The sequence below is a fragment of the Engystomops pustulosus genome, chromosome 1, assembly GCF_040894005.1.
Source record: "Engystomops pustulosus chromosome 1, aEngPut4.maternal, whole genome shotgun sequence".
Classification (NCBI taxonomy): Eukaryota; Metazoa; Chordata; class Amphibia; order Anura; family Leptodactylidae; genus Engystomops; species Engystomops pustulosus.
In genome coordinates, this window is record NC_092411.1 from 92,088,434 (window position 1) to 92,102,743 (window position 14,310).

Below are 14,310 nucleotides of genomic sequence, written 5' to 3' on the forward strand. Positions count from 1 at the left end.
TGATTTCAGGCGGCTTACAAATCGAATATCGTATTTTCAGTATCTCCTATTTTGGGGATGAATACTGTTTTGAATGAAATTTAAAATATTTAGCATTTAAACCACCCTATATAATCAACCCATTTTCAAATCTGCACCCCTAAAACTATCAGAAACAGCTTTTATGAAGATTGTTAACCCCATAGTAATTGAATCAAAATGGAGGTGAAATTTAGAATGGTCCTATTTTGTCGGTTATATGTTCATTTAGCCCTAAAATTTACACATTTCCAAAGTATAAAAAGAGAAAACCCATCTTAAAGTTTGTTATACAATTTTACTTGTTTTATGGGGGCACAGCGAGGCGCAGAATGGAAGGAGGGCCCTGCAGCTGCCAGGATTTTAGTTTCCTCGTTGGCCCCTTTTGTAGGTTATAAAATTTTAGCTTTTTCGTTATTTGGGCCATATGATGACATTTTTTTGCAGATGAGATGCTTTTTACAGTGTTATCATTTTGGGGTTGGTATTTCCTATTGTTGAAAATTTATGAACTTTTTTTGAGGTCAGGAGTAGAAAAGCATTAATTCTGTACTGGATTTTAACTTTTTTTTTTTTTTGGTGTTCACCGTATAGCCTAATAATCATGTTATCTTTATTCTATGGGTCAATATGATTATGGGGATACCAGACATGAATATTTTTTGTTAAGTTTTACTATATTTGCAAAATAAAACCCTAATGTTGGGAAAAAATCTATCATTTTTGCATCGCCCTCTTGCAAGTGGCATAACATGGGCTGCAGCATTTGATCCACAAGACCATGTTCTTATTACACTGCTGTATGCAGAGGGGTTTGAAATAGTGGCATTTCTATCAGAGACAGGAACAGGGCTACTGGACTCTAGTCACTGACAAGCGCAATCACGTTATTCGTAGACGCTATATGGACATTAGTCAATGACAGGAGCAATCACGGTATTACTGGGTGCTATATGAGGTTTTAGGAGAGTAAATCTACAAGCTACAGGCAGATATGGTCTTTATTCAAGGGAGAGGGAGGGAGGCACAAGAGAGCTGATGTTACAGCTGTGATAGCAGAGCTGAGAATGTCATGCGTTATATGCATCTCTTGGATCTCATCAACTCGGATCTGTCTGTTATCTGTTTCTATGTATCAGATACCAGTGAATGTTCAGAAGATAAATGAAAATGTATATAAATCTTGTGCCCTTATAATCTAAGCACATTGGGGGTCATTTACTAAGGGCCCGATTCGCGTTTTCCCGACGTGTTACCCGAATATTTCCGATTTGCGCCGATTGTACCTGAATTGCCCCGGGATTTTGGCGCACGAGATCGGATTGTGGCGAATCGGCGCTGGCATGCACGTGACGGAAATCGGGGGACGTGGTCGAACGAAAACCCGACGGATTCGGAAAAAACGCCGCATTTAATAACCGAAAATGTGTCGCTTGGGACGCGCTTACCTTCACCTGGTCCAGCTCGGTGTATTCCGGCGCGTTCCGATGCTTTTCAGCGCAGCAGCGCCACCTGGTGGACGGCAGAGGGACTACCTTCATAAATCCCCTCCGGACCCGAATCCTGTTCAGAGAACGCGCCGCTGGATCGCGAATGGGCCGGGTAAGTAAATCTGCCCCATTGTCAGCACACAGCATCTCATCGAAATCATAAAGTGTCTGCTTAGAGAGTCCCCAACCACACTGACCAACCTAAAACAGTAATAAAACGATATAAAATTGTAAAGTACCGTATATACTCGAGTATAAGCCGACCCGAGTATAAGCCGAGACCCCTCATTTTACCACTAAAAACTGGGAAAACCTATTGACTCGAGTATAAGCCGAGGGTGTAGTATATAGCCAGTCTCCGTGTAGTATACAGCCAGTCCCAATGTAGTATAGAGCCTGCCCCCATAGAGTATACAGCCTGCCCCCATAGAGTATACAGCCTGCCCCCAAAGAGTATACAGCCTGCCCCCATAGAGTATACAGCCTGCCCCCATAGAGTATACAGCCTGCCCCCAAAGAGTATACAGCCTGCCCCCATAGAGTATACAGCCTGCCCCCAAAGAGTATACAGCCTGCCCCCATAGAGTATACAGCCTGCCCTCATAGAGTATACAGCCTGCCCCCATAGAGTATACAGCCTGCCCCCTGCCAAGCGAATAAAAAAAATAAAAAACGTAATACTCACCATCCGGTGTCCCGATCTTCAGCGCGAGGCTCCCGTTCCTCGGCGCGGTACCAGGCGGCGACGGTGGCCCCTCTTCTCTTCTGTAGCCGGCAGATCACGTCCATGTGATCTCCCGGCGGGCGCGCACTAGGATACCGCGGTGTCGCGGCCGATGGCGTCATCAGCCGCGACACCGCTGCATCTTATTGTGCGCCCGCCGGCAGATCACATGGACGCGATCTGCCGGCTACAGAAGAGAGAAGAGGACCCGCCGCCGCCTTGTACCGCGCCGAGGATCGGGAGCCTCGCGGTGAAGATCGGGACCCGCGCTGAAGATTGGGACACCGGATGGTGAGTATTACTGTTTTTATTTTTTTCTTGACTAGTGTATAAGCCGAAGTGAAGTTTTTCAGCACATTTTTTGTGCTGAAAAACTCGGCTTATACACGAGTATATACGGTAATAGGTTAAAAATCTTTATTGTGTACACATCACTAGGGGATTTTAATTTGAGAATTTTCTTTCATTGGAAAATCCCTTAAACCTCTTCACACTCTGCAGGGTGAGCCCTTTTCATATAGAGGTGGGGTTTGCTGCATTTTGTATTAAAACACAATAAAACCTATATGAATTTGGTATCACCGTGATCGTACTGAAACAGAGAATAATAAATAACGGCATGGAATAATAAATAACGTCACTGAGAAGTAAAATTTGTTACGCAGAAACTAATCAATCACAAATCTCTGTACACTGAAAAATAAAAAAAGGTATGGATTTTTGAAGATGGAGAACAAAAAATGAAAGAAAAAAACGCTGTGTCCTAAGGGGTTAATATCTGTCTAGCAGGATGCTGGTGGTGTACCACTAATCCACAGGATATACTAGGAGGGTGACATAATGTATCCCTATTATTATTATCATACATGGGATAGTTTAGCTTCTGTATATGTGTATACACAGGGCCGGATTATAGGCGGGGCTCGCGGGGCGAGAGCCCAGGGGCCCCCACCATCTGGCCCCCCAGGGGGCCCCCACCAGCTGACTAAGTCTGCCGAGTCGCCGACACAGAAATTAAGTTACGCGTCCCGTATGCGCTGCACATTGGCTCCGATGCTTCCTGTCAGTTCAGGAAGTTGACTGTCACATGAGTGACAGCTGCGCTACGATCGCGGCAGTGATGTCCCACCGGCCCGCACCTATGGCTGCCGGCTCCAGTCCTAGTACAGTCAGCTGTGAGTGCCTGTAACTTTGTAGGCTGGCTTCAGGGTAACGTTCCCTCGTAGCAGGGCAGGACTGGCTGGCCATTCAATTCACCGCGGCTGGTCTGTATGTCAGCTACACAGGTCGCGCTATTTACATCATTGTGCGACCTGTGTAGCGTGGAGGAGTGTCGGCACTTACTATGTGCTGCGCTCCTGAGCGCGGGCCCGGCTGCAGGTTGCATGGCAGAACCCAGGACCCCAGGAAGATTTACAGCGTCAGTGTGGAGAAGGCCAGAGGTGACAGCAGCTTTCAAAGAAGCAGGGTAATGTACTAAATAACCTCTGCTGTCCGATTGTTTATGTTATCTTTCTCTGTGAAACTTTAAGTGTAGGTGGGGGAGGGGGCACTGCTGGGGAAGGTGAGGGACTCACTATTTACAATTAAAACTACAGTAGATTATTATTAGGAGGACTGGGGCACTAATTATTCAAATACTAATTGTAGTGAGCACTTTATTGTTATTGTGGGATAGTATTAGGTTGTCACTAGATCTATTGTTATTAACCTCTTAACGCCAAGGCCCTTTATCTTTTTTTTTTTAATTCCATTTTTCACTCCCCAACTTAAAAATCTATTACTTTTTTATATTTCCATGTACAGAGCTCTGTTTGGGCTTGTTTTCTGCGTAACATATTGCACTTCATAGTGATGGTATTTATTCTATGCCGTGTACTGGAAGCAGGAAAAAATTCCAAATGCTGTGAAATTGGTGAAAAAACACATTTCTCTCACTACGATCACGGGGATACCAAATTTATTGTGGTTTAATACATTTAAAAAAAATTACAACCTTCTGTATAAAAAGAAAATTCTCTGTTTCTCCATATTTTGGCGCAAATAAATTTTTCATACTTTGGTATGTGGAGATGTGAAATTTTGCGGGATGCGCTGATGTTTTCTTTGCTTCCATTTTAGGTACTGTATGACCTTCTGATCACTTGTTATTACATTTTTTATGTTGCAAAATAGCAAAAAAGTGGCTTTCGAACAGTTGGGTGCTATTTTGCGTTACTGGGTTCAATGCCGAGAATAACCATTATCATATTTTGATAGATCAGACATTTTGAGATTTGGGGATGCCTAATATGTCTATGATTTTTACAGTTTTTAAAATTTTTATATCAGTTCTAGAGGATTTGTGATTTCAATTTTTAGTTGTTGGTGACAGGGGTATATATTATATCATTTAGGAGCACGGTGTTATTCAGGTGACACTATAGTGTAAGTGACTGTAGTATCTTTAGGATCACAGAGGTGATGCAAGGAGCCGACCACAGCCGAGCGTGAATTCTTCATCGACAAGTGTTGGCCTGGAGAATCTTTATGCACTTCCATACCTGATGGAGCAAATCATCACCTGTGAGTTGCTAAATGTCACTTTCTGCTTCACACAAGGTAGCAGCATAAGTCGTGTGGAAGGAAAGATGTTAGGCCTGCGGCAGCATTCCTGCATATGATATGCTGCCATGGGAGCAGCAGCCATGTGGATAAATTACACAGGTCTGCTGCACCCCATAGGTCCATATTTTACAATGGTCTGCTGCAGCCTGACCACCTATGTTTTCTTAAACAGGACTGCTGCCATTCCCTTTATGTGAAGCGCTCAGGTGTAACATTGCTGTATTCTAGTGCACAGGGCAGAACTTTGTAATGTACGGGGCTACAGGTTGCAGCACTCCATTGTGTAATGCCATATCTTACACACCACTCCTGCAGTGGTGGTGCAGATATTTGTGTTACGCATATTGTATTCCTATAGTAGTTATATTCTCGTACATAGGGGGCAGTATTATAGTAGTTATATTCTCGTACATAGGGGGCAGTATTATAGCAGTTATATTCCTGTACATAGGGGGCAGTATTATAGTAGTTATATTCTCGTACATAGGGGGCAGTATTATAGTAGTTATATTCTCGTACATAGGGGGCAGTATTATAGTAGTTATATTCTCGTACATAGGGGGCAGTATTATAGTAGTTATATTCCTGTACATAGGGGGCAGTATTATGGTAGTTATATTCCTGTACATAGGGGGCAGTATTATGGTAGTTATATTCTTGTACATAGGGGGCAGTATTATAGTAGTTATATTCTTGTACATAGGGGGCAGTATTATAGTAGTTATATTCTTGTACATAGGGGGCAGTATTATAGTAGTTATATTCTTGTACATAGGGGGCAGTATTATAGTAGTTATATTCTTGTACATAGGGGGCAGTATTATAGTAGTTATATTCTTGTACATAGGGGGCAGTATTATAGTAGTTATATCCTTGTACATAGGGGGCAGTATTATAGTAGTTATATTCTTGTACATAGGGGGCAGTATTATAGTAGTTATATTCCTGTACATAGGGGCAGTATTATAGTAGTTATATTCTTGTACATAGGGGGCAGTATTATAGTAGTTATATTCCTGTACATAGGGGGCAGTATTATAGTAGTTATATTCCTGTACATAAGGGGTAGTATTATAGTAGTTATATTCCTGTACATAGGGGGCAGTATTATAGTAGTTATATTCCTGTACATAGGGGGCAGTATTATAGTAGTTATATTCTTGTATATAGGGGGCAGTATTATAGTAGTTATATTCTTGTACATAGGGGGCAGTATTATAGTAGTTATATTCCTGTACATAGGGGGCAGTATTATAGTAGTTATATTCTCGTACATAGGGGGCAGTATTATAGTAGTTATATTCTCGTACATAGGGGGCAGTATTATAGCAGTTATATTCCTGTACATAGGGGGCAGTATTATAGTAGTTATATTCTCGTACATAGGGGGCAGTATTATAGTAGTTATATTCTTGTACATAGGGGGCAGTATTATAGTAGTTATATTCTCGTACATAGGGGGCAGTATTATAGTAGTTATATTCCTGTACATAGGGGGCAGTATTATGGTAGTTATATTCTTGTACATAGGGGGCAGTATTATAGTAGTTATATTCTTGTACATAGGGGGCAGTATTATAGTAGTTATATTCTTGTACATAGGGGGCAGTATTATAGTAGTTATATTCTTGTACATAGGGGGCAGTATTATAGTAGTTATATTCTTGTACATAGGGGGCAGTATTATAGTAGTTATATTCTTGTACGTAGGGGGCAGTATTATAGTAGTTATATCCTTGTACGTAGGGGGCAGTATTATAGTAGTTATATTCTTGTACATAGGGGGCAGTATTATAGTAGTTATATTCCTGTACATAGGGGCAGTATTATAGTAGTTATATTCTTGTACATAGGGGGCAGTATTATAGTAGTTATATTCCTGTACATAGGGGGCAGTATTATAGTAGTTATATTCCTGTACATAAGGGGTAGTATTATAGTAGTTATATTCCTGTACATAGGGGGCAGTATTATAGTAGTTATATTCCTGTACATAGGGGGCAGTATTATAGTAGTTATATTCCTGTACATAGGGGGCAGTATTACAGTACTTATATTCTTGTACATAGGGGGCAGTATTATAGTATTCTTGTAATAGTAGTATATTCTCAAAACGCAAACATGTGACAGCATCCTTGGACCCCTTTCACATGTACGGTATGGGGATGTGTATCCGGCCATACAATTTGCGACCAAATATCCGTCCTCATAGACATCTATGGCGTCCGGCAATGGTATAGTGAACACAACGTGTGTCACTGTACCATGCTGTCCACGGGAAAAAGAGCTTGCTCTCTATTTTCCTGCAAGTATGGGGCGTAAACACATTCTAAGAAGCCTTAGACTGTGTCTGCGAGTTGCATCTATAGATGCGTTTATAAACAAATTCCAGAAATGCACATCTATGTCTAATAAAAGATGATTGTCTAAGTCGGGGGCCTCCACCAGATTTTGTGCCCAGGGGCCCCCACCAACCTTAATCCGGCCCTGTGTATACACTATGTCTCCTGCATCCCTCAGGGCCTGGGGTGAGCCAGTACAAGCCTAAGTCCTAGGGATAGTCAGGCCGTCCATTGTATTTCATAGTGACAAGTGATTGGTCAGAGCCTCGGAATCAGTTCAGCCACTCGGTAGAGTGCGGCTGGAGCTCGGCCTCTCCTCCGTGTGTGAGCGGATACGTGAGGTGACAGCGCTCATCCTGCCGTCACTGCTATATTTACACTCATACATTACATTCCGGCGCTGCTGCTCCCAGTGTGGGGGGAAGGGCGCGCGCCCCCGCAGCCAGCACGCGCGCCCAGTGGAGGGGGGCGTGCCGCGGACGTGTGGGCGGCGCTAGACCGTCACTCAGGGACTCCGGGCTGTGTAGCGCCGCGTAGTGCCGATCAGCCCTTACGGCCGGCTTTGTGTCCCGGGACCGCAGCGTCGCTGTGAGCATCTCCGCCTCATCCAGTGCATCGCTCCGTACAGCGGAAACGCGGCCCCGGGCCCGAGGCTCCCTCCATCATGTCCAAGCGGCTGAAGAGCCTGGAGGTCTGCGCAGACTGCAGCGTGCAGGGTGAGCGGCTGTCACCAGAGCGGCGGGTGGTGGGGGGCACCGGGGTCACTGTGGGGGGCATCTGCGCGGGGCCGGGCGGCTGCAGGGGGTGGGGATGGGGGCATATTGGGAGATGATGTGTGTCTGGGATGTGGTTGGAGGAGGCCGGGGTGTTGATGACACTGTGTGTGTGTGTTGGGCTGTCCTGCCCTGTGGAACCGGGGCTCCTGGCTGCCATAGATAGCAGGAAGCCTCCACTATGTTTACCAGGCTTGCCAGGCTGGCACAGCCCACCCATGGGTGCTGGGCACTTTGATGGGCACCACTCTTGGATGTGCAGAATGAGAATAAACTTTTTGTCACTGAACTGCTAATCACAATAACATTAATAATTACCATGTGTACTGGATGTGTACCCTATGCCTGGACTAAAGTAACCAGCTCCTAGCCCTACCCCATTAATATCAGAGTTAAACTGTGAGCTTTATCAGAACCTTTCGATAAAGATAACAAACACTGCCATAGCCTCACAATGCCGGACCTACTGTAGCTTACAGCGGTCCGGTGTATTCATGAGGGGGAGGTCCAAGGCGCTCCCTTCTCTGTAGCTTCTTCCCCCAACCATCCATTCCACACCATAGGGCTTCACCTGGCAGTCACAGCCTCCTTGGACCACCCCCTCATGAATACGGTGGTTCAGATAGGTGAGTCTGGATGCTGGGACCACCATTTAGCACAAGAATAGAACCCCCAGCAATCCTGAGAACGGGGCTGTGCTCTGCATGTCCTGGCGTCTGCCGTACTTTTGAATATAGTAGCAGGACACATTCTTGCTGGGGGTCCCTTGCTCGGATCAGTGACTGTCCCAACAGTTGGACCGTCAGTGATCAGCTTGTATTCTGTTGTGCACATTTTAGGTGGTGGGGTTATCTGTTTTCGTGAGTGGGTTAGGAGCAGTTTTGATTTCCTTTGAGTGCTACCTTTTATTGTGGTGTTTCCTTTTGACACATGGATGTAAAACTTTCTGACCAGAAATTTACAACAAAGTAGAAAACGGTTCCTACATTTTTAATATGTCACATTGGTACTGGAGCTGATTCGCTATGAAGTTTGCGCCTTTATGAAAAGTCACACTTTATAAAACTGTTTACCACATGAAATGAAAGGTGAAGGGGATTGGCTTATTCCAAACAACAAAAAGTTGCAGACTTGATAAACTAGCAAGCTACAATGATTTTATAGGCCCAGCAGGAGTAATCGCAGCAACTTTTCATCTACTTTGTTCTGTGTGCAAATGAGGCCTTACAATTTTGAGAGTCCATACATATCAAACCTGGCACCGCAGTTCTATTTACCTCAGCAGTGTATTTGACCTGTTCTCATTGTCTAGTAATTGCCAGAACGCACTGACAAGGTCTACAACAACTAGATTTGTGCTGTAAGTTTTCCATCCTAAATCTAGTCTAGATGTGACAGAAGTACTATAACAAGGACAGCTCACTGCTGCTTTGGCTTTTTGGGTCATGTCATTGGCACATATAATAAAACAATACAGCATCGTCTGGTTCCCTGTCGGAATCATGTTATTGGCCTCTTACTTATGTTACAAAGGAAAACTGTCTGAAGATCTGCATCAACAAAAACCTACAGAGATTCTGATTTGAGTTCTCTGCAGAAGCTTGGCATCCTATGGATGAGAATTGTTCATGTGAATGAAAAAAAAAAAATTCTGTTTATATGAGATTCTGAATGAAGGCCGTTGTTTGTCGTCCATGTGTCATTGGCTAATGAATTCTGCTCATCAGGGCTGTGGAGTTGGTAAGCCAAACTTTTGACTCCGCTAATTTTCCAACACCACCAAAATGTTCACCAACTTTGACTCCACAGTTATCACTGCTCATGGTAAGTACTCATCAGCTGTATTGTACTGCTCTTGTGTCCTCTCCTGGTCCTGGTACAGCTCAGCTCTAGGTCCTGATGCTGGGGCACACAACCAGCTTAGGACACAGAGCACCACAAGGAGCAGAGAGCACAAAAGGAGTCGGGAAAGGAGAATATTTATTTATTTTTGTCTGCTCTGGAGGACTCTAGTAGTATTAGTTGCTCTTAGTCCGGTATTTGTTTGCTGGGGTGGTATTTATTACAATACTATGGTTGTTGGTTCATCTAGGGTAGTAATGGCAAACCTTTTAGATGGTGTGTGCCCAAACCACAACCAAAATCCACTTATTTATCGCAAAGTGCAAACATGGCAATTTTAAGTAGTAACTTGTAAGAATTGCCGTGCCTAGAGCAGGAGCTACTGTGATAAATCAGATATGTTTGCACCCTTTACATTTCTCCTGTAGTCCCAGGTAGTGTCATTACTTTAAAATAGCATTGAGTTCAGCAAGTCCTGGATTGTGTAGGACAGCATGAAGATACCATGAGCCCCCTGGTGATGGCCTGGGTGCCGACAGAGAGGGCTCTGAGTGCACCTGTGTCATAGGTTTCCCACCACTGATCTAAGGTGATGGTTACTGGTGCCGCCTCTTAAAGTTGAGCAGAATGACAATGATGGCCCTATATCCTTAGATCAAGAAAACAACATAGATTTAATGGAAATGTCATAATTTTTGGTATATTTGAAGTCAGAGTTGGCCCATTATATCACGACTCCACAGCTTTGCTGCTCGTGCACCAATGACCATAGAAAATGACTGCCCAAGCCACAAACATGGGAAGGTATAGGATCTTCTGTAAGTTTCAGCTTTGTTCATTATGGTCATCACAATGGTTCTTATAGATTTTTCACACAAGATTTTCAGTAACTTCTGAAATGGCTAGAAAAAAACTTCAAGGCCTAGTGATAGCTATAATGGGATTCTCCAAGTCCATAGTAAGAATGCAGGAGCAGGACCTTTGTTCTATTAGCTTTTATGGAATTGACCAAATACTGGGCTCTATACAGTGGTCAATGATCTACTCTTTTGGGGAACCCTTGGTTCTTGTTATTTCTGGGTGTTCAGACCCTTGTGTCCTATCTTGTGGAAATGACGTAATGTTATCAGGAAATCTTTAAAATGAAAAGGGTTGAATGCTTCTTGTAGAAATATTCCATGTGTTTGTATGCAGTGATTATGGACATATTGTATGTGTCAGCCCTGTTCCCTGCTGAGAGGATACATGTAAGCGTCTGCTCAGTGTGCACCAAAAATCTTGGTGAGATAGCGACATCCTGCCTTCCTGTTGTAGCACAGTGTCTGTCTTTTCTTTATGCTTTACAGCAGAGGCCACAAATATTCCCTTTTTCGGTCAGTTCTATATTCAGACAGTTGCAGGAGTGAATCATTGTGTACAATGTTGGTGACCTGACTAAATAACGATTTTCAAAAAGAAATTTTTTGTTTGTCCTGGTTTCAGATGAAAGTATCATTGTTGGTTAAGACAGGAAGACGATTGCAGAAGTCTTTACACATGAAGTTTTGCTATTCATGTTTCAATCTCTTTTGCTCCATGAGATTTTTGTTACTGTACTAATAATTATTTTTATAGGTTAAGTTGGTTAAAGAGAACCTGTCATGCAAAATAACCCCCCTAAACTAAATATATTTTCATAACCTGCCATTAGAGAGCATTGCCTCTATCCCTTCATTGTCCCTCTACATGCCTGTAAACCTAAGCAATGAGGTCCTAAAGCTGTATGCAAATGACCTGTAAGATGTCCAATGAGTGGGAGGCACAGCAACAACCTTAGTGCTTGTCTGACAGCCTGTATAATGATGGTGCTTCCTGGTGCTACTGGCCACACCCCCTGCAGCCTGTATAATGATGTGAGGTATAATGGTGTAATGGCTCCTCCATGTGCTTCCTGGTGCTGGCGTCCCCTGCAGCCTGTGTGTGTATGAGATCCTCCTATACACATGACTGACAGCCTGAATAATGATGTGAGGTATAATGGTGTAATGGCTCCTCCTCTTTTCTGGTGCTGGTGGCCACACCCCCTGCAGCCTGTGTGTGTATAGGAGAGATTCAACCGCTCCAAGCAGCCACGTCATAGCAGAACATGTCAGGTACTTGTGTAGCTGATGTCTGTGTCTCTTACATGTGTATTAGGATGATGCAGCATGTCAGCAGATAAAGCACAGACACTAGCAATGCTTTACTATACATTACACACAGACATGAGCAGGGAGAGGGGAGGGGTAACAGGGGTGACATCACTGCCTCTGACCATGTGACCAGCCTCATTTACGTAATAAAGAAAAGATGATTTTGCAATGATTAATGTATGAATTGATTAGATAAAGGCTGGGATGGAATACTTGTGAGCTGCTCCAACAGGTAGAGGTGACATAAATAGTGACAGAGACCTGATGACAGGTCCTTTAATTATAGTGTTTAGTGGTCTCTTTATGATCCCTCTGGTCTATAAGGAATGCACAGAACAATTTTTTTAAATTTATTTGGCTGTTTTTTTTTGTTTTGTTTTTTTTCAGAAAGCATCAAACAATAAGAAACTCGAGTGGCATAGTATGTTTGTGTGCAGAAATTTCTCTATCTCACAGTAAGGGCTTTTTCAGACAACCGTGGTCCGTGGATGAATTGGACAATACTGACACATTCTCAATATATAGAATTCTTGGATTCCCTTCTTTGCTGTGAAATAACAACGCTGAACTGTGCTCATAAAGATCGGTTCTTCAATTTATCAAATAATATTTGATAATAATCTTTAAATGGCGCCATCATATTCCATAGCGCTTAACAAATCATAGGGACCAAATACAAATATATAAAACGTGACAGAGCACAAACATTCATATGGAACAAAAGAAGTGAAGTCCCTGCTCGCAAGAGCTTACAGTCTATGAGGAAGAGTGGGGTGACGCATGAGGTAAAAAGCTTATATAATGGGCCAACCATTCTTCATAAGGGAATAGAACAAAATATAATATAATAAATAGAAGTGGTGTCGCTTGGCCCAGTCATCAGCCGTCATCTTATATACAAAGTCTAAGGTGAATGGGCCTGAAGCTTGGTGCCTGCTGGTTGCTGGATAACAGATGGGAGGAGGACACGGTACGGGATGGTAAAGAGTTAAAACTTCATGCAGTTAATGGGAGTTATAGCTCTGCCTAAAGAGATGGGTTTTAAGAGCATGTTTGAAACTTTGGAGGTTGGGTGTTAGTCTGATAGTCCGGGGCAGCGAATTCCATAGAATGGGGGCAGCTCTAGAGAAGTTTTGGAGACGCTAATGGGAGGTTCGAATTAAGGTAAAGATGAATCTAAGATCACTGGCAGATCGTAGAGCACAGGTTGGGTGGGAGAGGAGAGGTAGGGAGGTGCAGCATTATGCAGAGCTTTGTGGATGAGCGTTATGATTTTTAACTGTATTCGAAAGGAGACAGGCATAAAGTGGGCTGCCACCCGCTTAACCTGGTCTCCTGGGCAACCAACTGCAAAACACCATTTGTAGCCGTTCTATTTTTTTTAATGTTGTGGTCTGATGGCCAGTTCACAGTGCAGTAAGATGTACAGTGACCAGATACATAGCCATATTTCCACATTTTTACTTCTAAATAGAAACCATTGTGTGCATGAGGCCTCTTTTAAATCACCTTTCTAGGTGCTACTGTTTAAATAATATCAGCGTTTGACTTGTGCCACCTGTCAGCTGATGTCAGAAATGAGACAGAGTTGAGGGTGAATTCACAAGTGGCATTAACAAAAGCGTTTTCAAGGGCGTCACAACAGCTGAGAAGAGATTTGCCTAATTACATTGCGGTTAACAATGCATATACTAAACGCATCTGTATGTTCACACATGTGTTAACACATGCATTTTGTAAGCACAATGTTAACAGCAATGTCAACGGGCAAATCTCCTCTTCTCAGCTGTTGTAATGTGTTTCAAAATGCATGTGTTAACCCCATGTGTGAATGCACCCTGACAGTTAGCAGAAGTACATACCGTATTTTTTGGACTATAAGACGCACATTTTTTCCCCAGAAGATGGGGAAAAAACAGTGGTGCGTCTTATAGTCCGAATGTAGAATTGTAGCTGCTGGGTCTCAGCCCTCCACTGCAGGAGGGAATGGAGGACGGCACATAGCAGTAAACGCAGGGGCAGTGCTGAGCTCGGCTGCCGCCTGCTAGTGTCTGTGAGCAGCGGAGCTCAGTGATCTCATGCAGGGCACACAGAGTGTGACATCCACTTCCAGGTTATCTGATGAAGGGAAGCAGAAGCCACGCCCCCTCAGCATGGAGCACTCACTGTGACTGATGCCGGACAGGTCACTGTCTTCTCCTATTGTCCCAGCTGCTCGTGCTGCAGGGGCATTAGATAACACTATAATGGGGACAGGACAAGTGACCAGTACTGGAGTCTCTGCTCCTGTGCCTGCTGTGCTCTTCTCACAGGTGTGTGAAACTGAACAATTCCCAAACAGTG

At 43.6% G+C, this 14,310-nt stretch overlaps 1 protein-coding gene across 9 annotated transcripts in view; it reads left to right on the plus strand.

Moving 5' to 3' along the window:
* The first annotated feature begins 7,607 nt into the window (after nucleotides 1-7,607).
* GIT2 (GIT ArfGAP 2) overlaps nucleotides 7,608-14,310 on the plus strand; it is a 54,383-nt gene continuing 47,680 nt past the window's right edge. For 3 of the 9 annotated variants that reach the window (XM_072147200.1, XM_072147234.1, XM_072147253.1), the window contains exon 1: nucleotides 7,610-7,897. In XM_072147200.1, coding sequence (XP_072003301.1) covers nucleotides 7,846-7,897 — 52 coding nt within the window. In that variant the 5' untranslated portion in view covers nucleotides 7,610-7,845. Of the gene's footprint in view, nucleotides 7,898-14,310 lie in introns of all 9 variants that reach the window. The other 6 variants (XM_072147182.1, XM_072147191.1, XM_072147216.1 and 3 more) reach the window with 5 other exon arrangements.